Source organism: Anabrus simplex, chromosome 3, assembly GCF_040414725.1.
Source record: "Anabrus simplex isolate iqAnaSimp1 chromosome 3, ASM4041472v1, whole genome shotgun sequence".
In the NCBI taxonomy this organism is placed as follows: Eukaryota; Metazoa; Arthropoda; class Insecta; order Orthoptera; family Tettigoniidae; genus Anabrus; species Anabrus simplex.
This window is the reverse complement of record NC_090267.1, coordinates 409124042-409151988: the sequence shown is the minus strand read 5'-3', so window position 1 is coordinate 409151988 and position 27947 is coordinate 409124042. Positions and strand designations below refer to the sequence as shown.

The 27947-nt window shown below is 37.4% G+C and overlaps 1 protein-coding gene across 5 annotated transcripts in view; it reads left to right on the top strand.

Moving 5' to 3' along the window:
* LOC136866438 (protein Son) overlaps positions 1-27947 on the top strand; it is a 372657-nt gene that overhangs the window by 278697 nt on the left and 66013 nt on the right. Inside the window, exon 11 of one of the 5 annotated variants that reach the window (XM_067143381.2) lies at positions 18252-18337. The exons of the other annotated variants lie outside the window; for them this stretch is intronic. Within the exon in view, the coding sequence (XP_066999482.2) occupies positions 18252-18317 (66 nt within the window). The 3' untranslated portion in view covers positions 18318-18337. The remainder of the gene's footprint in view (positions 1-18251; positions 18338-27947) is intronic. 5 annotated transcript variants of the gene reach the window in all.

Sequence of the window (27947 nt, the reverse complement as noted above, 5' to 3'; positions counted from 1 at the left end):
TGTATCTCTAAATTTGAAGAATAATTTTAAATGCATTCATTAAGAATTTGTTTCTGTAACTTAAAATTATTGCAATATTATTCTGGATCCATGTGGTGAGCTGTGTCTATAGTCAAGTGAATATATTTATCCCTCTCTAGACATCAAAAATACTTATTATTTTAAATTTTCTGAGATTTAAAAATCATTTTCAGGACCATGGATGCATCATTCCATATTTTTGGTTTTGGGTTAAGAGGATACTGTTTGGTGCATGTGCCACGTTTCACTGTTTTATGTTGAATGTTGTGGGAGAATGGAAGCCTCAAGCTAAATTTATATATATATATATATTTTTTCTTTCTCTCATTTCAAATCACAACTCTTTCATGTGTCCTAAGTCACCTTCTAAAAGCTAAGACCTCTCCACTACAGTATCCTTTTACTTAATTTTTATTGCTCCTTTACCCTTTTCCTCTCCTGTTATTATTGCAAGTTTTCTCCACACTGATTCTCATTCCCCATTCTTTAAATGCCCCTGCCCCTTAAAACAATAATTTCTCTCAGTCATCTCCATTCTTCAATCTTCTTACTCATTGGATCAAGTTTTTTTGTATTTTACTCTGCCTATTGGTCTCCATTGGATTCTATCTAATTCTTTTTCATTTGCATGCATCCTTTTTTCCTGTGTACTTAACAAATGCTTAAAATGGCATTGTTAGATGGTAGAAGGAATATATTATTATTTCCTGATTTGTTTGTGGCAAACTTATTACACTTTCTTAGTCATTGTTTAATTGCTGAAGTTTCCTTTTGAGGGAAGCAGTAACTATACTTATTTATTTTGGCACAGAACATACTTCAGCCTGATTTCCAGAAGTTTTGTTGATAGTCAGGTTTATTATTTAATACCTATGAAATGTATTATTCTTATTTAAGTATATCAGTCTTTTGAGCAAAACATAAAGCTTTCCTGTTTAGTCTGAGTAAACATTTATTTGTGTAAAATAATTTAAAGCACTTTTAATGTCTCAAGCGTTATTTGTTGTAATGAAAATAAGCTCATAACTGTAATAATTTTTCTTTCTTGGTTTATTTTTTAATAATTCTTTGTAGTTAATTCAACATATTGCTGTGGAATATTGTCAGAAGTGAAAAGATCAGCACTTTTTAAAGAAATTGCTTTAAATAACTCTGATTTTTTAAATTTTTGTTCCATTAATGCTTGTTCCAAAATATAAACAATATTACAGTAACTGTTTTACTAACTTTCAAGGCTTTACCTTTTGCTGCACAAATTCTTACACTGTCTATCAGAGTATTTATTTCATATTTCTTTAAGAAATGTTCTAAGTGTTTGCATGGAACACTTCCAGGCAGTACACTACTAATTTTGTGCTATAAAGCAATCAGTTTAAAATTAGTGATATACATGAATAATTTCATTAAATGACTGGATTTCCTAATTAGGTATTAGAAATCTTACTTACACATCTGAGATTTGCAATACAGTACTTCTGTAGTGAGTCTTCACAAACTGTGAAGTGTGTTCAATGCATATGCTGTTGAGAAAGAAGAACTTTTAATCTGAAGAGAAAAATTGTTTTGCTTTAAAAAAATACCTCCCTGGTATATTAGTGACAAATTTTCTAACAGTTTAATTTTTTAACTGGTTGCTTTATCCTATAATTTACCTTGTTCATTATTTGCCTATAACAAATTTTCAGGTGCAAACTTGTTGTAATTTGCTGCAGGCTCAGACCATCCCTCAGTGGGGTGGATTCTGTGTCTGTAGGAGGCAAGCTGATGGAAGATTAGCTTTCCTTGGTAGCTTCGCATGGCACATTGGCTAGTCCATAATATATTAACTTGATTAAAATTAAATAAATGGGGAGGTCCTATACTTGATTTTGAAATGATGTGACATACACAAAGATGTAGACACAGTATATTTTATGTCTGTTTGTCCAACCCTTGTTCTGTTTATCTGCGGGGTCTGGTATGAGGCGAGATTAATCTGCCGTGATGGGTTTTTATGACCGGATGCTCTTCCTGACGTCAGCTTCATCAGAGGAGTTAATGAGATGAAATGAATGATGTGATGTATGATAGTAAGAAGGGAGAGGGTGAAACCCGATGTGGGACATAACCTACTCCTGTCGAATAGCACCAAGGGGTCTGCTTAAGGCTTAAACGTCCCCATCCGATGGACGAATCAAAAATCAACAGCGTCGTCATATGCCCTCACTTGATGTGAGCACTGCGGAGAAGCTTGGAATTTAATCCAGGCTTTTGGCACGCAGTCTGGTAATTAGAAATTGTATACCACCACCTCCCCTATCCTGCCAGCCAACATTCTGTTGGTGAAAATGTTTTCGACCAATGGGACTCGAACCGGCTAACCACTGTGTTAGACCATTTAGACTTCAATGCCTTAATGATCATGGTCACCAGGCGGGCTACACAGTATATTTTATGTACTGTGGAAACCCAAATTGAAGGCTTCATTACAGTCAGTGATAAAGCTATTGAGACTGCTTCATACTTGAGTGCTTACAACATTTGAGGATACTTAGAGATCATCATCATCATCATCAACACTTTATTAACTTTCAAGTAAATGCTAAAAGTTGCTAAGGGATTCTTACATTCTAAAATCTTTACTCTAAAATCTAAATCTCTTGTATTTTGTTGAAGACATTACACTCACCCGCATGAAAAATGCAACACTTCAGTTCCTTAAAAACACTCAGATTTTAAATTCCAGTCACTTTTAGGACACTAATTACTATTTTATGATCCAATATTATGGTACAGACTCCTTTAGATGTCTGACAATGAAAAATAATGATTTCTTATAAACCATTATTGCGTATACTTACTGAATTGGTTTACATCGGAAACTTGTTGACCTTATTGCGGTCACTCTTAGAAATACAAAATATAAAGTTAGGTTCAGAAATGAAATCTGTGAGCCATTTGAAATTCATATTGGTCTTAGATGGGGAGGTAGATTATCCTCTTTGTTGTTTAATTATGTGCTGGAAAAAATTATGTGTGAATGGAATAAGGTACATCCACCGACTGTTAAGACTGGAAGAAATATTTGACTAAATTGTCTCACATTTGCTGATGATCTAGCATTATTAGCAAATAGTATTGAAGAAGCTAAATTTCAAGCAGAGGAATTGGAATGATTAGCAACAAAGGTTAGACACTATAAATTGAGGATAATTATGTCCACCTTTCCAATACATAATTACATAATACATAATATGGACATAATTATCCTCAATTTATAGTGTAAATCTAGATTCAATACGGACCAAAATGAAGTTCTTAACTTTAAATAGCAAAGATTAGGTTAAAAATTTCTTTTGAGAAAAACAAATGATGACATCTTTTCAAGTTGACACTTCACGTATTATGTTAAATAATATTCAGAAAATAAAGGTTATAGACAAATTTAAATATCTTGGTGAGATTATAACTTGGAATGCTAACGAAAAAGCATCCATAGATAGTTGAACTCAAAATGTGAGACGAGCACAACAAATTACCTGGCCAAGTTACAAGAAACAGTCTTTTTCAGTTAATGCTAAATTTCAACATTATTACTCCATCGTTAAGCCTAAAGCAACATATGCAAGTGAAGCAATATTTAAAAAATACCCAATCTGTAACAGACAAACTGCAGAAAGTTGATAGAAGATTCTTCAGGCAATTATTAATAAAAAACACAAGATTGATGGCCAGTGAAGACTTTTGTCAAATTCAGTACTTTACAAGGAAAGTGAATCGATCATTGACACAATATGAAAATGGAGGATTTCATTCTTTGGGCACATATACCACTTACTAGACTTCTGAAACAACTTTTTGGTTTCTTTTGGAGCAGTAAAACAAAAAACGCTTGAAGAAATACAAATGGATATAGATGAATTGAAAGTTACTAAAGATCAAATTGAAAATAGAGAAGAGAAACGTATTCTAAATTACAAGTACACAAGACTATCACTAAAAATATCACAGCATAAGCAGTATGTTATATCTGCAGAATGCACCACAAGATCATCCAGAATGAAGAAGTTTTGGGAAAGGAAAAAGTTGTTAAGTGTTAAAAGCTGAACTTACTCTTTGAAGACTTTATTGTATGGTGCTCCAGTGTGGGCGTAAACAATTAAAATAAATAAATGAATAAATAAACAGTTTGATCAAATTAAACAAGAGAAACTCATGAAGTTAGTTCACCTTTGTTTTGGTTTTCTGCACTTTAAAGGCCTCTTTTCTCATCCTCAGAAACGTGTATTACTTCCTCTTGCACCAATCACGGTATCCAACCTTTTGGGCATGCTCCTGATTAATGCTGTAATGTCCTCTTGAGGAATCATCTCCCATTCTAGAGGGAAGGCCTCCCTGAAAGACTTGTAGAGTGTCTGGATAGTGCTGATGGACCCTTCTCCCTAGCTGGTCCTTTAGACGCTCGGTAGGAATCAAACTGGGGCTTCTAGCAGGCCAAACTACGCTTCATCCAAGAACTGTTGCACACATCTCACAACATGTGGGCATGCATAGTCCTGTGTTATTATGAAACTATCACCAATAAATGGAGCGAAAGGCACAATATGTTCCAGAAGGATTTTCTCTACATACTGATGTTGTGTAAGGCTCTCATACTCCACAAAGACCAAATCTGTTCTTGTAGTCATATTGATTACTGCCCACATCATCACTGAACCACTCTGAAAAGGCATCCTGGCTGAGAATTTGCAAGGGGAATACCTTTCCCCAGGCCTTCTCCAGACCTTTTTTTCTACCATCAGGTGATCACAGGCCAAATTGCGACTCATCATGAACAGCTTTTGCGCCCATCGTTATATTCTCCCGTCGCAATGTTCCCTTGCGAAACACAGTTGAGCTTTGTGTTGCTTTTTGGTAAATTCTGCGCTTTTAGTGGGCCTTCTGGATTGAAGATTGACTTCTTCTGGTCTTCTTCAAATGATTCTGTCTCTAACATTGACTCCTTAAAATTGTTGGAGTCAATTTTGCTTTTCACAGCAGCAGTGATCTGATGGATGCAGAGAACTTGAAGCCATAAAAAGTGATCAACTCTTGCCAATGTTGCTCTTTTTGGGTCCAATCCTGGTCTCCTAGAATAGCCTCCAGTTTGCCTGTACCTCCTTACAGTGTACTTCTCAACACTTCTGCAACATAATGCATGCTTCGACAATCTTCCACCAAAGTAACAGATTTTGCAGCATCTTCAGAATGTAATGGCATGTTTACTCCAGAAAACTGATTATGATGATGACAAAAACATCCTACAAACACATGTGATTGAAAGGAGTACAATACAACACTGCAACCTTAAGTGCTTGAAGAGCAGGAAAACACATCCTTACATCCAGTGATATATTTTCCAGATTGCACAAGAAAAAATTAAAGCTAGTGTAATAAACATGAAGAAAGTTGTGGATTTGAGATAGAATCCGGAGGGAGATCCTGTTAAACCGTGCAACTTCTCGGCAGAAGTCTGATAGAAGAGAACCTGAATTGAAGATACTTTACTTACAATGTTTAAAAAAAAGTTAAAAAGTTGTAAGCCTCCAGAAGAATAATTGCAGGTAGCTTGTGTAGTCATAGCCCATAGGTGGCTGCATCAATATAATAATAAAAAACAATCTACTCTTCATTGTTTGTGTAACCGCACTAGGACAATTACGATTACACACAATAATAATAAACATAATAATAATAATAATAGTAATAATAATAATAATACCAGTAGTAAATAATATAATACTTAATAATATGAATAAGGAGATAAAAAAATTACGCAGTGGCGGTGAATTCACATCAAAACATGGAAACGTGACAAGTATCTTTCGATATGCAATATTAAATCAAATACAAGGGAACACTTACAGGCCTAAAAATGACAACTAAGAAAGGATAGTAGAAGGTGCTTGGAACCCTACGAGGTCTATGGAAACGTATAATGTTATGGGGGAGAAAAGACTTACAATAATACACCCAACAGACAAATAATTATTGAGAAAATGAACATACAATAATAAATGAACAAATCAATGAACTGCGGGTTAACTGTTACTTGAGATACAAACAAAAGATGTGTAAGGGAAACAATTAAGCTCTTCGGTCATGAACAAACTTTGACATAGAGTTTCAGAATTTACAGAATGAAAGGAGGCAACCTTGAACGAAACAAAATTAATTACACAATTCAAGAAAGTGTTACAGTTACTACAATTACAACTAGAGTTAGAAAAGAAGGTCTGCCTCATAAAACAATGTTGCGGACTAGCGTAAATGCTAAGTCATATAAATGCTCTATTTTGGAAAATGTGGAAAACTAGAGGAAACTCCAGCGCACGAGATGAACTTCTACATAATTACTGAATTTACATTAAGTGGGAATAGTCCCAAACATATGAATGCATTTACATAGCATAAGGCAAAAATACGCTAAACACGCCCGCCCGCTGTAGTGATCCAAATTCAAAGACGCGGACAAAGTGACTCGCACACGCGAGGAGCCACAAACAGGAAATAGAGTGATTACAAATGACCAATAGCAACACTCCAGTTTGCCACATTCACCTATTAAAAATCCTCGTATACTGGCCAATAAAACCACTTGTACTTTTGACCAATGACAATGATATTCTAGAATTATGCTTTCTGCAGAATTTGCATCTTTGCGGATATTACAAAACGACAGGAAGGGCCACTTACACGTGGCACACCCTGCCTCACAAGTCATGTATAAAATTTCCACATCCCTTTCCATATTTAACAAAATAATACAATTTAAATCAGGAAATGTAACAGAACATAAATCTTCTTCATAGTCCATTTCTTCATATGCCTAAATATGTAATAATTTTTAAATAAGAAAGCTTCATACAATAATTTGCTTTGCACAAATTCTTCAGATTTTTAAATGTTTTTGTTTACCTAAAATGATGACAAGACAAAAATTTACTTACTATTACATAATAAGGACTTCTGTTGCTTCACTGATTTCTGCTCACCAACGGCCACAGTTTGCTCACAAAATGAAGTCAACAACCTTTATCATCTAAAAATATAGAAAAAAAGTGCTAAACTTTGATTAAATAGATCACTCATCGTTTCTTCAGCATTGCGTTTTTCATGTTGGTAAGAATAGATCATTCTTGCATGTGCTCCTCTACATAGCAGGTGACGGACAAATACGGAAGTATTGTCTGTATGTATTCCTCGTGTATATTATGTATCCTTGGTAAATGCTCCACTTATTTTTCCTCTAGAATGTTGAAATATATTTTTGCATAATGAATAGCTTTTTCTATGCTTTACATGTTGTACCATGCAGAACATATTGCCTGTTCCCTGAAGATGCATCTATTCTTGAATTGTTGTATTATATTATGTTTAATTGTATATTTCGGAGTTTGAATCATATCATGAAACTCCTGTTTTTTTGTTTTTTCAAAAATAAATATCTTTTGTGTCAGGGAGTAGGAGTATAAGTCATGTTATATTGTGTCCTCATAGTACAAGTCACTGATTTAATATTCAACAGTTACCAGAAGAAAACAAATATTAAAAAATGAACATACAGTTTTCTGAAATATGTTGATGTAGGCCTATCATATCAAACCCTCTACAATTAATACTCTCTGTTTTTAAACTTCAAACTTATGTCCTGAATTGCAACTAATTTTGACTTATATTCTTTATCCCTGACACAAGAGATATTTCAGGAATAGTCCCAAGCAGTACATGTGAAAGGACATTGCACAATCTAATCAAGCAAATCATTGACAGGGAATCATGGAGAAAAATTATTTATGATATCACAGTGACTACTACACCTCCTACTAGAGGTCAAGATCCAAGATATCATCATCATCTTAGCATTTTTTCTGCATTGGCACAAGGTCTGCTGTTTCGATCACCGATCTTCACTTACTTCCATCTGATGCATCCTTTAGGTTCAGCTATAACTAATGCAGGTCTTATTGTATCTGATCAAGCCAGCGTTCTTGGGCCGACCACATGATTGATTTCTAGGCACAGTGAAATGAAGTGCCATCTTTGCCATAGATGTTTCTTTGTGACTGAGAGCATGGCCATACCATCAGAGACTAGATTCACACATTTTATCCACGATCGGAGCTATGCTCAACCTTTTCTAAATGTCTGTGCCCTTGTTATGATATAGAAAAAATAGCCACACACAGAGTATAGCATCACCTGGATTGCTGAGGTACTTGGTTGCTTACAACCCAACAGAAAGTATAGGAGGAACATACACACTTTCTGTTACAAATAACTTGATTGCTTTGAAGAATACACTCAAACCTATGAAACACATGACACATTATTTGGCAAAGTGCATTCATGTATCAAACCTTGAAATCACAATTTGTGCTTAAGTATGGTGTACCTCCACCCCATGCATTTAGGCATGCTTTGATCGTTCATGGCATGCTGCTCACCTGGCTGTTTTAAGACTATCCTGTTCTACCTTGTACACAGCCGCCCTCGAGAGGTTGTTCAGGATCAGAGGTAGGTTCGTATGTCTTCACACCACCTGTTTCAGCTGGTTCAAGATATTAGGGATTCTTAGAAAATACCATTCCATTTTATATACACTCTTAGTAAATGTCATGCCCATTGCAGATGATCAAGGATTGAATAAATGAAATATAAGTTGTATTCTTCTACACTACACGTATTGTTAGTTACTCTGGATACTCTATCACACCAAGCATGTTCAATTGGATTCTTGCCAGCAGACATCTCAGATGATTCTACCAGATTGATCTGGACCTCCATGAGAAAGATGTTAACCTGATGAGAACTGTGCGCACACATATTCTGACGTCCACACATAATGCCTGCCCAAAAAATGAGGGATCTGCCTACCTGCTGGACCTGTGATGTGGTGTATATGACTTGTCTGGTGTTACTTGCTCTCTCCACACCCCTTTTCCAATGATTCTCAGGCATCATACAAATTCTGTACTCATCACTGAAAAAGACCTGATGTCATGATGCCAGGTTCTAATCCAAGTGTTCCTTTACCCACCTGCAAGTGTACGTACAGATGCTCACCAAGGAACTCTAATAATTTTGCACCGGGCGAGTTGGCCGTGCGCGTAGAGGCGCGCGGCTGTGAGCTTGCATCCGGGAGATAGTAGGTTCGAATCCCACTATCGGCAGCCCTGAAAATGGTTTTCCGTGGTTTCCCATTTTCACACCAGGCAAATGCTGGGGCTGTACCTTAATTAAGGCCACGGCCGCTTCCTGCCAACTCCTAGACCTTTCCTATCCCATCGTCGCCATAAGACCTATCTGTGTCGGCGCGACGTAAAGCCCCTAGCAAAAAAAAAAAAAAAAAATTTTGCATTGTCTGAATAGATACAGCCCTCCTAGTTGTTATAAGGAAGGTATTATGCAGCCCTGGTTCGTGTGAGCCAAGATTCGCAAGTAGTGGTCATCAGCTTCTTTTATTAACTGCTGTCAACCATTTTGAGAACAATCTTGAACCTTCTGTTTTGCACATATTGGTTTTATGCCCTATAAACCCCACTATACTGTTCACCAACCAAGTGAATAATTTTCCTCATGGTAAGCCTTGATGATGCATTCTGATTTTTTTTTTTTTTTTTTAATGAGACTATTGTCCCAGCAGATATCCTTCAGAAGCACCTAAAATACACCTGCTGCAAAAAAAATTTGAGTGGGTTGTGTGTATTTTTAACATTATACATGCAGTGGTGGTAATATTGCTGCCACACTTCACACTTTTTATGTGTTGCTATTAGTAATACTACTACTGCAAAATTGGAAAATTCAGCTGCACAAAAGCTGGCCGTGGTATCGATTTAGTTCTTGCCTTAGTGTGCTGTTGGTTTCTTTTTTTCTACCACTAGATATTCATTTTCTTTTGTTGGTAATTGGTGGTGCTTCCTAGAGACAATGTTTCATAAGCACATGCGCTCAACTAGTTCTGACATGACTTTTTGCAGATTTCATATGAGAGACTGTTTTTTGAATCATCTTCTTCTGCTGCTTTCCCCACACCTATGGGGTCGTGGGTGCAAATTGTTTCACACACATTGGTTTGGCCCTGTTTTACAGCCGGATGCCCTTCACGATGCTAATCCTGCGTGAAGGGATGTAATCCCTATTGCGTGTTTCTATGGTGGTTGGTAGTGTGTTGTCTGAATATGAAGAGAAGTGCATTGAGACAAACACAAACACCCAGTCCATGAGCCAAAAGAATTAAACAGATGCAATTAAAAGCCCTGACCCAGCTGGGAATTTAACCTAGGACCCTCTAAACTGAAGGCCTCAGTGCTGACCATTCAGCCAAGGATTCAGACACTGGTTATTTTAGAATATGTATGTGTGTAAAATTGTATAATTATATAGCAAAAACTGACAGACATGTGGTTATTTTCTTGAAAATCTAAAGCATGTCACCACAGAAGAGTGACATCATTTTAAATAGTCTAGGTGCATACTCTGTTAATTATTTCATACATACATACATACATACATACATACATACATACATACATACATACATACATACATACATACATACATACATACATACATACATGATAATGTTATGCCTTTCAGCGTTCAGTCTGCAAGCCTCTGTGAATTTACTAAACGTCGCCACAATCCTCGATTTTCAACTAGTGTTGTGGCTTCATTTAGTTCTATACCTCTTATCTTTAAATCGTTAGAAACCGAGTCTAACCATCGTCGTCTTGGTCTACCTCTGCTTCTCTTACCCTTCATAGCAGAGTCCATTCTTCTCCTAGGTAACCTATCCTCCTCCATTCGCCTCACATGACCCCACCACCGAAGCCGGTTTATGCGTACAGCTTCATCCATCGAGTTCATTCCTAAATTAGCCTTTATCTCCTCATTCCGAGAACCATCCTGCCATTGTTCCCACCTGTTTGTACCAGCAATCATTCTTGCTACTTTCATGTCTGTTACATCTAACTTATGAATAAGATATCCTGAGTCCACCCAGCTTTCGCTTCCATAAAGCAAAGTTGGTCTGAAAACAGACCGATGTAACGTTAGTTTCATCTGGGAGCTGACTTCCTTCTTACAGAATGCTGTTGATCGCAACTGCGAGCTCACTGCATTAGCTTTACGACACCTTGATTCAATCTCACTTACTATATTACCATCGTGGGAGAACACACAACCTAAATACTTGAAATTATCGACCTGTTCTAGCTTTGTATCACCAATCTGACATTCAATTCTGTTGAATTTCTTACCTACTGACATCAATTTAGTCTTCGAGAGGCTAATTTTCATACCATACTCATTCCAACTATTTTCAAGTTCCAAGATATTACACTGCAAGCTTTCGGCACAATCTGCCATTAAGACCAAGTCGTCAGCATAGGCCAGACTGCTTATTACATTTCCACCTAACTGAATCCCTCCCTGCCATTTTATACCTTTCAGCAGATGATCCATGTAAACTACGAACAGCAAAGGTGAAAGATTACAGCCTTGTCTAACCCCTGTAAGTACCCAGAACCAAGAACTCATTCTACCATCAATTCTCACTGAAGCCCAATTGTCAACATAAATGCCTTCGATTGCTTTTAATAATCTGCCTTTAATTCCATACTCCCCCAGTGTGGCGAACATCTTTTCCCTCGGTACCCTGTCGTATGCTTTCTCTAGATCTACGAAACATAAACACAACTGCCTATTCCTCTCGTAGCATTTTTCAATTACCTGGCGCATACTGAAAATCTGATCCTGACAGCCTCTCTGTGGTCTGAAACCACACTGGTTTTCATCCAACTTCCTCTCAACGACTGATCGCACCCTCCCTTCCAAGATGCCTGTGAATACTTTGCCTGGTATACTAATCAATGAGATACCTCGATAGTTGTTGCAATCCTTCCTGTTCCCTTGCTTATAGATAGGTGCAATTACTGCTTTTGTCCAATCTGAAGGTACCTTACCAACACTCCACGCTAATTTGACTACTCTATGAAGCCATTTCATCCCTGCCTTCCCACTATACTTCACCATTTCAGGTCTAATTTCACCTATTCCTGCTGCCTTATGACAATGGAGTTTATTTACTATCCTTTCCACTTCCTCAAGCATAATTTCACCAACATCATTTTCCTCCTCCCCATGAGCTTGACTGTTCACAACACCACAAGGATGATTTCCTTTTACATTGAGAAGAAATATTCCCTCCACCTCTCCAGTGATTCCCTGGGATCTATTATGAGTTCACCTGAATTACTCAAAACACTGTTCATTTCCTTTTTCCCTCCCTTCCTAAGGTTCTTTATTACTGTCCAGAAAGGTTTCCCTGCTGTTTGGCCTAGCCTTTCCAAGTTGTTACCAAAATCTTCCCATGACTTCTTTTTGGATTCAACAACTATTTGTTTCGCTCTGTTTCTTTCATCTACGTACAAATCCCTGTCTGCCTCGGCCCTTGTTTGGAGCCATTTCTGTTAAGCCTTCTTTTTTACATTTACAAGCAGCTCTCACTTCATCATTCCACCAAGATGTTCGCCTTTTCCCATCTTTACACACAGTTGTTCCTAGGCATTCCCTTGCTGTTTCTACTACAGCATCCCTGTATGCCACCCATTCACTTTCTATATCCTGAACCTGCTTACTGTCTACTGTTTGAAACTTCTCACTAATCATATCCATGTACTTCTGTCTAATTTCCTCATCCTGGAGATTTTCTACCCTTATTCGTTTGCAGACAGATTTCACTTTCTCTACCCTAGGCCTAGAGATACTTAGTTCACTACAGATCAGATAGTGGTCTGTATCATCGAAAAATCCGCGGAAAACTCGTACATTCCTAACAGATTTCCTGAATTGAGGTCTGTTAAGATATAGTCTATTATGGATCTGGTACCCCTAGCCTCCCATGTGTAGCGGTGAATCTAAGCACAGAAGTCCAGCAAATGCTTCCCATTCCTATTAGCTTCCATATCTTCCCCACATTTACCAATCACCATTTCGTATCCTTCAGTTCTATTCCCAATTCTCGCATTGAAATCGGCCATTAGCACTATTCTATCCTTGCTGTTGACCCTGACCACGATGTCACTCAATGCTTCATAAAACTTGTCCACTTCATCCTCATCTGCACCCTCACATGGTGAATACACGCACGCAATTCTAGTCCTAATTCCTGCAACTGACAAATCTACCCACATCATTCGCTCATTTACGTGCCTAACAGAAACTATGTTGCGTGCAATGGTATTCCTGATAAAGAGCCCTACCCCAGACTGTGCCCCTCCCTTTCTAACACCCGTCAAGTACACTTTATAATCTCCTATCTCTTCCTCGTTATCTCCCCTTACCTGAATATCACTTACTCCTAGCACATCCAAATGCATCCTCTTTGCTGACTCAGTCAGTTCTACTTTCTTTCTTTCTTCCATAAGCCCCATTAATATTGATAGCTCTCCATCGAATTCCATTTCGTTCGCCAAGTTGTTTCCAAGGAGTCGCTCGCCTGTCAAATGGGAGTGGGACTCCGATACTCCCATAGGTCCGAGGCTTGCTTAAAGTGTTCTGAGCTCGGTAAATTCATGAAGCAGGATGCTACCCTACTTGCACATAGTCCAAGTGAGGATCTCTCCTCTAACGGGTTATGGACCACCGGTGAATTGTATAGTCCTAGCCGCCTGAGCACAAGGAGGGCCACGACTCAGAATATATCCGAGATGCCCACTCCCATTCCATAGCAACTGGTATCCCGACTCTCAGGACCACTTACTAGGCCACTCAGCCGTTGCCCATGGTTCACGAACTAGGACGTGACTACAGTAATCCTCAAACATGAGCCATCTAATTATTTCATTGTCTTCTTTTTGTTTGTTAGAAGGTTGATGGTTGATTTTTTTGAAAAGTTCTAACAGTTACACAGTTATGTTTGGAAACAAGAAATACATTTGTCCATTTCATTTAGTGAACAGCTTTAGTTGTCTAAACACACTGAATATGTTAGCCTAGTGACATTGTTGCTAGCTTCTCACCAAAGTAGTTGAGGTTCAAATTGTCTGAATATGAGTTTTTCAAAATGGAAATGCCTATGTTTGATTTTCACATAAGTTTGTAGATCTTGTGGTATATGATCACAAGATTAACATAAGTTAGGAAATGAATAGTTGAAAAAATGTTTAATACAAGTATTCAGTTCATTTGTCTAAATACCATGCAAGCCTCAGTTGAGTTGCCAATTATTACCTGTTTCATGTCTGGGTGAGTGGATGATACAATAGATACCTGATCCATATAGCTCGTCCAGTGATAAGCGTACAGCATGATTACTTCTTATACATCAATAATTGATCATTTTAGTGCGTGCTTCTCAATTAAGTGTTGAACAGCATATTTTCATGCTGCATTGCAGAAAGTGAACTGGAATACCATCATATGTTACAACATTTGTCTAGAGGCTGATGGAGAACATTTTCAACATTTACTGTAATGGGGTAAGTTTTATCGTTTTGTCGACCTGATTTACACTCATCGAAGTCAGTGGGTTTTCTATGGGCGTACAAGAATGGTGTGATGGTGACCCTGCTGTTGTTTACCAACATGCTGCATCCAGGAAGGATGCCAGCCCCGGTGCAACTTGCCCTGTATGAACACCAGTCACTGCTTTGAAAAGTTTGTCATCTTTCAGTGGTCACCTAAAATGAAAGGAATATTTGCATTGGGTGTACACATGTGTATATCCACAAAGACTTCCTTCGTTTCATTTCATTGAGACCAAATTGAAGTACAGTACTGATATTACTGTACACAAGAACCTCGTTTATCCGGCCCTCATTAATCTGGATCTCTGGTTTATCCGGATCGAAAATAATAAAAATATTTTTCCTTGTACAATATTTCTTTTACGGCGTTGACTCTTCTTAAATATCTTTTCCGCCAAGGATAGTTAAGGACAGGAACTGGAAGTAATTCGTCCACAGACTATCAAATGTACCATCCCGGCGTTCTCCTGGAATTGAGAAGGGAAACCATGGAAAACCATTCCCAGGACGGCCGAGGTGGGATTCAAACCCACGCTCTTCTGAATGCAACGCACTATTAATTCACTGATGGTGAATTTGAAAATGAAACCGGCACTCCATCAGAAGAAACAATGACTCATATAGAGGCCGCAATGCAGCTGGACAAACTGATAGCCTATTTAGAATCCTTGACTGAAACCACACTGGCAGAACTGTTGTTAGTGAAACATCTTCATGATTGTGCTGTGCGCAAACGCTATATAAATGTAAATTAGAAAAAACTTGCACATTATTTTAGTGCATAAAACAGAGTTGTAATTGTACAAAAAGTGTTCTTATATTTTTTTGTACAATTGAAAAAAGGTATTACTGTACAACTTATGTTAATAGATTATGTAACATGTATTGTATTTGTTACTTTAGTTTTTCCAGATTATCTGGATTTTCGATAATCTGGATCAGTTCTGGTCCCACTTAATCCAGATAAACGAGGTTCTTGTGTACTTCGGCTTACCCATTTTATTTTCTCTCATCATCATCATCATTGATTCTCCTCTCCAGTAGACTGGGTGTAGGATTGAACAAGCCTCCTCCATAAACTTCTATCGTGCCACCACTTCTTCTCCAGTAACTTCTCCTATTTTGGACTGCTCCTGGCCAGGTCCTTTTCTGTCTTCTGGTTCATCTAGCCATTTCTAGGTCTGCCTTGCAGTCTTCCCCTGGTAATATTTCTTTCAAAGTAAGCCTTGGGCACTCTTATTGATTCTATTCTCATAGCGTGGCCATATCATTTCAGTTGTGATTCTTCTAGAATATCAAGCACAATTTTTTATTTTTCCCCTTCTGACCTTCTGTTCATTCAATCTAAAGAACTTTGACTTTGTCCCCACTGGTCAGCATTGTAGCTTCCAATCTATAGGTCAGAATTGGTAACAAGTAAGTTATAGGTCTTGTGAAGTACCAATTTGCTTTTTGAGAAAAGCTTTTGTCTCGTACTAGTTTGGAAACAGACCTGTTGAAGGATACAGCTGCTTTCACCCTGCTACTAATTTCGTACAAAATTCTTGTTGTCAGCTGAATTAATCGTTGTTTTACCTCATCTGTCTCACCCCACAACATCATCTGTGAACACTAATTGCATTTACATTTTTTTTCTTTCTCCTGGACTGTCTGGATCATTTCATTCATAACGCTTATGAGGAGCTGTGACAACAAGCAAAGCATGTAGGTAACTAGCTAAAATGTAGAACATTCAGTATAATCTGTAATATTTTTTGTTGCTTACTTTGAACTTACAAATTTGGCATTTCATGTATATGTATCAGCATGTAAGATTATGCTTAATTATTTTTCTTTGACCTTGAGGTGCTATTCTCTTATGTTTTCATTTGGCTCTGCTATTGTGGCTGTATGATTTGTTATTTTGCTTTTTCTGTTGTAATCTAACCTCAGCCTTACTTTTTATTTGTTTACAGTCTTTAGTACCTTTTGCAGTGGTCTTGTTAAGAGAGAATCACAGTGATTTTCATCTCTTTATTCATTGAAGAGCAGACATGTTAAATGTCTTGACTGAAAATTACTGCTTTTGATGTTTGAAAAGGCATGATGGCCAAGTCTCATTATCACAGGCTTCTTACCAAGGTGACTGCAATTCAAAACCCCACCAATGTTTGTGGGCTTTTTGGAATGAAAAATCTTGTCTCTATGGTTCAAATTCTACATAAAACTGAGGTCCCATTCCTCTAATCATATCATGTAAACTACAAGCTTGCTTCTTTATTTGTTTTTGGAGTTATAATTTGACTTTCAGACTTGAGAATTATACGAAGGTCATTCATACTGAAATTAATGCGAACAACTTTTTACAAACCAAAATCCAACAGTATGATATAACCAAGTAACATCATCACAATCTACAGACTTACACAACATGTTGAGATATTGCAACATCATTAGCTTTAAAAAGCATTTAAGCTCTTTAGGCCTTTTCAATTGTGAAATTACCAGCGTTTCACCTGGGTCAGTTTTGGATTGCTACACCTTTCCAAGACGCTGGCAACTAGTGCACCGTTGAGACACCACTGCAAGCTTCAAGTAGGACAATGCAGTGACAGTGCACTAGGGGAAGCATGTGCCTCCCTTAGACCTTTATATAAAAAATTAAGTTCCCAGAAGGAAACCATAATTTAATTTCATCAATTGCAAATGTTAAAAACATTTAAGCTACTGCTGCACTGTACCAGCGTTTCACCCCAGTATAACAGTGGGCTACTGCTACACAGGGGCCAAGTGCTGGTAATTTCACATTTTTTAAATTCTACATTTTAAAATGGTAATAACCGTTAATTTTCCTCAGTTTTTCTATCTCATTGGTGCTGTCTATCTTCATGATATATATTTGGTTTGTTTTGCTATGAACATAAGGCTATATAATAGACATACTGTGTTTTCAGATGCATGTATAGCAAACCAGACTTTTTGCCTCTTATTTATTGAATTACTGAATAACCCCATGGCTGTTGTAAATGTAAAAGGTTTTTATCAAAGAGGTCATTTTTTCAAATCTATTGCTATCTAAGAAATTGTTTAACTGTGTTTATGAAAAGGCTATTAAATACCAGTGAGGGTACCAAGAAATAAATAGAGCATAACTCAGAGTGTATTTATCATAACGCATTCCTGGAATAAAGCAAACTTTCTGTAATACTTATAAATGTATGACTTTTAGAACAGTATGCTCTCTTCCCTCTTCTAAATCTTAAAATATTAGATAACTAAGTATTTAATATGGGGTTCAGTGCCAAAATTCAAAGCAGTTTAAATCTGCTGGAAGTGTTTGTTACATCATTACAATCAGATTAGTTGATCCTTAACTAGATTCTTACATTTGGAGGTACATACAGTAGTTGGTTTCACCTCATTTCTCTTAATTTACAGTGTAATTTAGTATTTATTTACCTTTTTATTTTCCTATATAGTATATAGGTTAAATTTCATATGCATGTTGGCAGAAAATTGCTTTCATATTGCAGTATATATATCTATAAAAAGATAAAATTAATATTGCTAAATGAAAATACAGTATTATTTTGAGCCACACGTATCTTGGGCCTAATGCAGCATATGAAGCAGCCAACTCGCATCTTCTTTGTAGTCTTAGCTATGCGAAGCTACCACACACCTGAGAATTTGTTGCAGGCATCTAGCAAAGTCACAGTGAGTCGGAAAGTGAAAGAGCTGCGTGACGGGAACTATCTTCCTTAGCGAAAATGTGAGCAGTGGCGGTGAGTAAACTTTGGACAGAAGGTAATGGGCCGTTGAATTACAAAGAAAATGGTGGTCAAGAAGGAATTTTATTTTTCTTTAGGATGTGTTATTTCTGATATATTCATTTTAATTTGATTTATTTTAATTTTAATTAAATTAAGTTGAATTTGAGGCACCTGTCCAGTTTCTTTGTATTTCTTTCAAGGCCAATTACAGGACATATGGTGCATGGGAAAGGGATTTTTTGATTTATATTTTACTACTAATGTTAGTCTAAATGTAGTTTTCATTTAATAAATCCATTCTTTTTATTTTAAGCAGTCATGCAGTTTTGAGTTTATGATGAATGTATGGTATTTGAGAAAATGGTGACCAAGTGCTATCGGTAATTAACTCTAAGGTATTGTTGAATTGAAACAGTGTTTATCAAACAGGGTGAGTAGATCTTAAATGTATGCCTTTTAGTTAACAAGAAGTATGTTCAGGAACTGACCACATTTCTCTACGAATGAAAATGAAAATCCACAGCCTGTTTCCAGTCATCCGACCGGGTCAGGAATGGAATTGATGAAGCCCCCATCTAGCAGCGAGGATATTTCTCTATGAATAAAAATATGAATTATATAATACTGTATGTCTTTGATCAATTTACCATGGTTTGTTTTATTTGTATAGTATGGATATCCATATTTTAAAAAATATTAACCAACAACTGCAAAATATGCTTCCTTATTAAATATGGTCTCTTGGATGGATACAAAATGAACGTCATACTTACAAATATTTTTATTGACATGGTATAGGCTTTTGGGCTTATGCCATGCCACGAAAATAAGGTGAAATTCGTTACGTTTCACAGAGAACTATGCTCTGCGTCATCAGAAGAAAATCTCGACTGTCCTCGAGAAAGGCTTCTAAAACAATGAGCTTTGAATTTAGACGTCATTCAATAGAAGTGGAAATGGTACGTTCATTTGTCACCAGATGGCTCCTCAAACACGGAACAGCGCTACCGTTTGAAGCGGAAGCTGACGGAACCATCAGAATCAGTCTGAGAGGGTCACATAATAGGTGTATGCACAAATGAAGGTATGACATTGACACGAGTCTGGAATTAAACATCTGGCGATGAGGAACGCATGAATTTGGAAAACAACGAAACAAAATAACAATAGTGAAGGGACAGGGAAGGGAACTACCTACGTAAATCCTTAATGGCTGGCAACCAGGTATTACTTAATTGATAGCCAGTGTCCCTGTTGAAATTGTTAGGATTTCCATGCATTTCCACAGCTTCCCATATAATCCTGGACCTGTAGCATCTTGTTTGAGTAAGAGCTCGAGCATCTTGGAACATGACATCATGACCCGACGATAGAGCATGCTCAGCTATTGCTGATTTGTCTGGCTGGTTGGGACGAATATTATGTTCATGTTCTTTGATACGAGTATCAACGGCATGTTTGGCCAATGTATACCTTACCACAAGTACAGGGAATTTCGTATACCCCAGGATGTAAAAGTGGGGACAATGTGTCCTTGTTTTTACCCAGACTGTGAGCAATTTTAGTGACGGTGCCAAACACTGTTTTTATATCGTATGTTTGTTGTGCAAATCTGAATAGTTCAAAGAAATCCTATCTTCTCTGCTGCTTTTCCCACATGCTGATGAGGTCACAGGTGCATTATTAGATATTTTTGGTTCCATGTCAGCAAGAGTTGGAGGATGAATGAAGGGGAAAGCAGGTTACACTTGCCTGCTGGAGTCATCGTTGCTAAGACCATAAGGAGTTGGGAAAAAAGTCAATCCAGTTATTTTTTAGCCACACCTTGTAAGATGATCTTGGTCTTTCTCTACTCTTTTTTCCTTTGTGTTGATCTTTAGTATGGTCAGTAAGATCCCTCCATGCTTCATGTATATGTCCTATTAGGCCGCACCTTTGTTGGACTGTGTTTTTATACCGGCTCTGTTCTTCTTGAATTTGCATCAGGACTTGTTCATTTGTCATCTGTTTTGTCCAGCTAAATTTGATTATTCGCCTATAGCACCAGATTACATAAAATAAATAAATAAATAAATACTTAATTATGAATCTATAGCACCAGAGGTCGAAAGCTTCAGTCCTGCATTTTTCATATTTTCTCACTGTCCAAGTCTCACATCCGTACAAAGCTATGCTCAACATGTATGTTTTAAGGATTTCTTTCCTGACCCTAATGCACAAGCTTTTGCATGTTTGGATACTTTAACTTTTGAAGAATGCTTTTCTGGCCTGCATGTTTAGACTATTGGTATCAGCCTTACTTCTTCCATCAGAAGTAAATTTAGTGCGTAGATAACAAAAGTTGTTCACCTCTTTAAGATCATGGTTTTTAATGTTAAATCTATTGCCAGTATCTCTTTTTTGTGAAAGACCATTAGCTTAGTTTTACTGGCATTAATTTTCACAAAGTAATTGTCGAATATGACTTCCATATTCGACAGAACTAACTTGAGGTCATTTTCATTTTCTGTTGTTATTGCTATATCATCAGCATACCTCATCATATGAAATTTTTCACCTCGGGTCTTAACTCCTACACTGACTTATTTTTGAAGTTCATTCAGTGCTGCTTGTACGTGTGCACAGAATATCACTGGAGACATCAAACAACCCTAATACCTTTCCTGATAGTCAGTTCATCTGGCATTACCTATCCTTCCTCTACGCCCGATGGAAACCACAATAGTAATAAGTTCCTCCTCTGCCCGCTTTGCTGCTGGACCAAACATGTGATGGCTTCCAGTGTCATTTCCTCCACAAGGGAACCATCACCCCATCTAAAACCACCCGAAACCGTTGGCCCCTTTAGGGAGTCGAGTTATTTATTGCCGCTTGATACTCTGTGTTGAGTCACTGGGTGTTTGGTCTTACTCAATTACTTTAATGGGATACCCAGCCTAATATACGGGTATATAGCATACCTATGGCATATGCGGACAAGACCAGGCCAGTTACAAAGGAGGAATGAAAGTAGAAAACAGGGAGCAGGAATTAAATTTCTGCGAAGTATGCTAGAGAATTTCTTTCAGAACTTTCATTACCGTATGTTTTTAGCTGTGTGTGCTGGGCGTTGTCATGGAATTTTCTCTTCTGTATCCCCTTAAGTAATAAATAGATCATTGTTCACAATGATTTCTACACAAATTACATTTTCCTCCATGACTGCTGTTGTTGGACTTCCTATTTGTGCGTAATTTTTCATAGCTATTCTAGTCATAACTCTGCCAACTAGGCATAAACTGTAATGTGTAAATAAACACTGTTTGGATAGGCTGTCTGTAATTACTTCTTCAGACATTCCTGTTGATTGAATCCACTCTTTAAATAAATAATCAGAATGCAATAATGTTCTTTAGTCCCTTCAATGCTAGAATTATTGCTCATTACGGTACTATAAACAGGAGGCTTGTATTTCTCACAGTTTCTTTAAATTTAGAAAATGAAATTAACACCCTCAAACTATTATATACAATAAATACTTCATTGCTAGTTATATGTTGACTGCATTGCAGATAAGCAGTAATTTCAGTGCCGTTTGTTTTGCTGCATGGCGTAAAAGAAAGGAAAGAGGGAGAAATTAGTTTATATGTAATCAGCTTAAGAAGACTATGAATAGTACCAACATAAATGCTAACACCTGGACAACAACTGCACAAAACCGTGTTCTTTGGCGCAAAGCTACTGCAGAAGGTGTCTCACTGTTTGAGCAAGCATGTTGCAGACGAGAAATTGAAACCCATGAAAAGCAGAAACTACGTCAGATCAAACTGCATCCTCCACCCACCTTTAGATATGACCTGTGTGGCCACATGTTTCATGCGAAGATTGGATTGATCAGTCATCAGCGACACCTCCACAGAGCCAACAGACTTTAAGATGAATCACAGGAGAAAAAAATATTCTCGGAAACAAGTAGTGGTTGACGACGTTTGGTTCAATTCAAATGTTTATTTTATTAAAATGAACTGAATTAATATTACAAGAATGAGGTCAAAATTGCATGGAAACATGTCCGGTGAGTATGGCAGGTATTGCAGTACTTCCCACCTCCAGTGCTGAAGTTGCCTCTGTACAGTCCCTGCTACATACAGTCTGGCATTGTCATGGAGAAGGATGACATTTTAGAGAAGATCCAGGCATATGTCCTTAATGGCATGAGGTAACTGTCTGCAGGAAGGTTCTGCAGTACGTTGCTGTCACCATTGTGTCATGTAGAATAAAGTGACATGTAATCACACCTCTAAGGTTGTAAACTACAGTGACCATCAACTTCACGTGGAAGGGTTTTGAGGTGATCCTGCTTGTCGCCATTCTGCAGACTGTTGTTTGAGCTCTGGTTCATATGCTCTGGTGCAAAATTCATCCATGGTTACTTTTCTCTCCAGCATTGACTCGCCTTCCTGCTGGTAGCCTATCAAGTGTTTAGAGCATATGGCATACCGTGTTTACTTTTGCATATCATTGAGTGGACATGACAATCACCTTTTGCAATTTTATGCAGTTGAAGATCTTCCCATAAAGTTTTGTGGATGGTTCATTTTTCGATACCTGTTTCGGCTTGTAACTCAAGTAGTGTCCATCTTCTGTCCACTTCCATGCGCTGGGTAATTACTGCACGTAACACATCAGTCTGGACACTAACAGGTCTTCCGGACTGTTGCATGTCGCTGCTTGTTTTATTTCCATGCTGAAAAGCTGCTGTCCATCTTGCAGTGGTATGGGCATTATTCCCCATGGCTACTATGACATTCTTTGACTTTGCGACCCAGGTGAATGGCCAATTTGATGTACATATGCTGTTCTTGCCTTGTCACATCCATTCTGCACTGAGCCTGACTCGCTACTGCAATCCCATTGCCCTGTGCGTGGTACCTGTCCAGTGCACTGCTATCTCATGTTATGTCAATGTACTATGACTGTCATGCTTTCCAGAACATTTGACCGTTGTATGGTAGCAATGTGCAAATGTGTGGGGAAAAAATAGTTGCTATCCATGACTTATGCTGCTACTCTCGTGTAAGCAAATACGCCCATCTCAAGAACTATAGGCAGGGTAGTGAATAATAAAACTTAAGTCTTACATTAAATAATTGTAAAAGTATTCATAATCTGAGGCCTGAGCTACTGTGTGCAGGCATTATAATTCATCTCTATTTAGGGTGCCTATGGGTCAGTTTTGACATTCCATGACCGAGAAACCAGAACTCAAACAACTCCTCTTAAGCTTTGTACAATATTGAAGATAACGGCTCATACAAAATACTACTAAAACATTGTTTTGTCAGCTTGAGATATTTTTACATTTTTTATATTTAGAATACATGTTTTATGACAGTCTTGGAGTTGAAGTACCCACAGTCTCTTGAATATCTACTACATTCTTTGTCTGGGTTGGACAGTGTCATTGTTCTGTGTACATTATATGAAGGATTTATATCCAGTCCTAACCTACATTACTGCACTTAATATTCAGTTATGACTGTTTATGTGAATTCAGGACTAATATATCTTTCACTAAAATGTCATTTGAAGTCATCTGAACTAGAAAAATAAAATTACTTGTAATTTTGACTGTAAATATTTTCAAGATTGTTAAAAAAATTTACTAATTAATAACTCTTAACAGAGCCTCCGTGGCTCAGGCGGCAGCGTGCCGGGCTCTCACAGCTGGGTACCATGATTCAAATCCTGGTCACTCCATGTGAGATTTGTACTGGACAAAGCGGAGGCGGAACAGGTTTTTCTCCGGGTGCTCTGGTTTTCCGTGTCATATTTCATTCCAACACCACTCTCCAATATCATTTCATTTCATCTGTCATTCATTAATCATTGCCCCAGAGGAGTGTGACAGGCTTTGGCAGCCAGCACAATTCCTATCCTCGCTGCTAGATGGGGGCTTCATTCATTCCATTCCTGACCCTGTCCAATGACTGGGAACAGGCTGTGGATTTTCATTTTCATTAACTCTTAACAAAGGCAGACATCCCTCAAAGGATTTCTGCCTCTTGCATCCAAGTTTTTCTGAGTTTCTGAGCTATTGTGAGATTTTCTCTATAAACTTCAGCTACTTGACATTGTTCTTTATTCAGAGTTTTAATATTTAACATTAACAGTATCCTGAACATGCTTCTTCTTCTTCTCCTTCTCCTCCTCAGTTGTATTTTGAAGTGAATATGAATAGATAAAACTGGGTATTCTTCCTAACCTCTTTAAATCCTAAACTTATTCTTGTTGGTTTAAATTTAATGTTAACCCTTTAAAATTAATAACAATCTTCAGTAAACATCTGATACCAGTGAGAGGAGCCTTTACTTTTCAGCAACATAAATGAAAGTAATTTTATATCACAGATTATTTAATATTTTCCAGTAATTAGTTTTAATCAATAATTTCTACAGTTGAATTATTGGTCTAGAAGAGTTTTCAAATTCTTTCACTCTGCATGTGTTTATGCTCTTTTCTGTAGAGTTTTATTCCTCTTATTTATGTAACAATATTTGAATTAAAATCTTTATGGTAATTCCTGGGAACTTGCTGGGTTAGAGGTGAGTTGGATGCTCATAGAATGGTTCAGTACTATTTTTTGAGATACCAGGCCACCACTTGGTAGTTGAGGTTAAATGGCTAGTATGAATGAAAGTGAAGAACTGTTGGAATTTTTAAGGTACATAAAAACTGGGGTATCTATAGAAACTGCTGTCATTTCTTTGATTTATCTGATATAAGCAGAATAGTAATTTGCTGATTCAGGGAAAAACTCTAGAAATTACACTATGAATAAGTTGTATATTAGCTTTTTAAGTTTATGCAAAAAATTATTTGTTAGATTTATAATTTGATTATTCTTAGTGTTATGTGTTGAATTTGTGTCAAATAATGTAGCTCAAAGTGATGACAACAAGCCGCTAACGGTCTCACATTAATTTTGTGTTTCACATAAACGTTTAATCTTCTTCGTTTTGCCTCATGACTGAGGCATCGTGACTATCATAATATTCAGCCATCTAGCCAATGAACCATACACCGCCATTCTTCCCTATCTAAAGCTTTCAATGTGGTTGCTCTGAGAGAACTCTGTAAGGGGCCGTTCACCATATCAGTCCATCACGTTGGTACTCGTCCTCGTCTGGTTCCCTGGACTTTGCCCTCAACAATCAGCTTTTGAAGACTACCATCTCGGCGCATTATATGTCCAAAGTAGCATACGATCCGCTGAGAGACCTTACACGATAGACAAACTTTTGTCTGAAATTGTTGCAGGATTGATGTGTTCATGCAATGAGCTGTCCAAGGAATCCTTAACATTTTCCTCCAGCGCCACATTTCAAAGCTTTCTATCCGTTCACGATCACGTTTGAGGATGGTCCACGTCTCTGCGCCATACAAGAAGACTGAGAAGACTAGAGATTCAACGAGCTTCTTTTTTGTATTGATGGTGGTTTTATTATCTTTCCAGATCTTCTGCTACCTTTGCTATTTCAATTCTTTGCTTTATTTCATTTTTGGAACCACCAGCATTGGATAGTAAGGAGCCTAGATATACATACTGATGTACAACTTCATACCCTCCAATTAGGGTAATGGAGTAGGCCATACACCCAGTTGTCTCAATGCCCAGTGTCAGGTGGCAATAAATAACCTGACCCCACTGAAAGGGCCAACGACCACCAGTGGATGAGTTCCCTTTGGAGAGGTGATGGTCTCCTCAGCATAGGAAATGACACTGAAACCCATCAAACAGTGTCTGTTTCCACGTTAGGGATCCTGCAAGAGGCACCATGTTAGGAGCAGCCTGATCATATGGAAAATAAATATATTTTATTGCTATGATGGGACTGAATGAGACTAAGTGGAAAGGAAAAAAGACAGAAAGAATTGAAGAAAGGATGTAGATTATACTGGAGTGGAGTTGTGAAGGCAACAAATGGTGTGGTGTTGTTCTGAGAGAAGGCCTAGTACAATAGTGAAACAAATTGACCCAGTTAGTGACAGAATACTTAAAATGATACTTGGATTTAAGAGTGAAGCAAAGGATTTCAAACAGTTACATGCACCTCAGACAGGTTGTGTAGTAGATTATCTAGAAGAGTTTTTGGAAGAACTAAAGAGGTTGACAAAAGATAAGGAAGTGGTAATAATTGAGGACATGAATGCCCATGAAGAAACAGACAAACTAAATAGGGAATAATTGTTTCCTTTGTTTATAGAAAGAGATATGTGGAAGTGGATTTTCTAAATGACTTTTGTATGAGAAATGGTCTAATTATGGGAAATACATGATTCAGAAAGAAGAAAAGTGAAAAAAAAAAACAAGGTGTGGACAGGGAGATTGAAAGACTAAAACAATGAATTTGAAGATCATAAAATTGTAGTATCTAAACTAATACTTGGTGAAAAAGTAAAGTTAAGAGAGACAAGAATGAGAAAAAGATATTAAAGGAGAAGGAAAGGAGAGGAAAATGTTTTAATCTGAAAAAAATATTGATTTCCAAAGGAGAGTTAAGCAGTATGGAAAAGGAATGGACACATTTTGAACATGAGTTTTTGAAATGTGAAGCAGACAATTGTTGTAGAGTATCAGGCAAAAGGAGGGAAAAGAAGACACCCTGGTCAGACTACAGGGATGCAATAAATGAGAAGCAAATGGCTTGGAGGAAGTGGAAAGGAAACAGAAATGTAGGCAAAGAACCCAAGAGAGTTACCGTAGCTGAAAGGTTCTGTAGGGAAAAAAAAGATGCTGGGAAAATTTCACAGATACTTTGCTAGAAGATGTTAAAGGAAGTAAAACAGTGTTTTATGGTTGGTAAAGAAGAGGTTAAAAATTAGAGAGGATAGAATGTTTGTAAAGACAGAAGCAGGACAGATTTTGACATGAAAAGAGGATATACTCATATTTTTCAAAATTATTGAATAGAACTAGCTGCTGAAAAGGAGTATGAAGAAAGAATAGTTGAAGAAGAACAAGGGAAAAACATATCCAAGCTAGGAAACGAAAATGAAGTGTGGCAAAGCACCTGGAGTAGATCAGATTACTACACAGATGATAAGGCAGCAGGCCCAGTAGGAGTAGAGTGGTTGTGTAGAGTACTTAGGGAGAAATGGAAGAAAAAAGGTCCCAGGAGATTGAGGTAAGGGTGTAATAATCGCGTTATTCAAGAAAGGTGATAAGAAGGGATGTAACATCTACAGAGAAATCACTTGTATTTCATATTCTCTCAAGATATTTGAGATGATATTGGAAGGAAGATTGAGGATAAAATTAGAAAAGAAAATGGAAATATGGCTTTAGGAAAGAAAGATCAACATTTGACCCAATCTTCACACTAAGGAAAGATGGAAGTTGTGGAAAGATTTGTTGATGACGTTCATGGACATTGGGAAGGCATATATGAAGATTGGAACTTAAATAGTGGCAACTATTTATTTACAACAGATACAAAAGAGTTACATGTTAGCAACCTTGACTGTCCTTCAGTGTAGTCACCAGCGTTGTATATAACCCGTTGCCAGCTATGTGGAGGTCGTAGTATACCTTTAGCAGAGCCTGTTCTGTTGATGGTGCGAATGGAGCGGTCTACTGCCT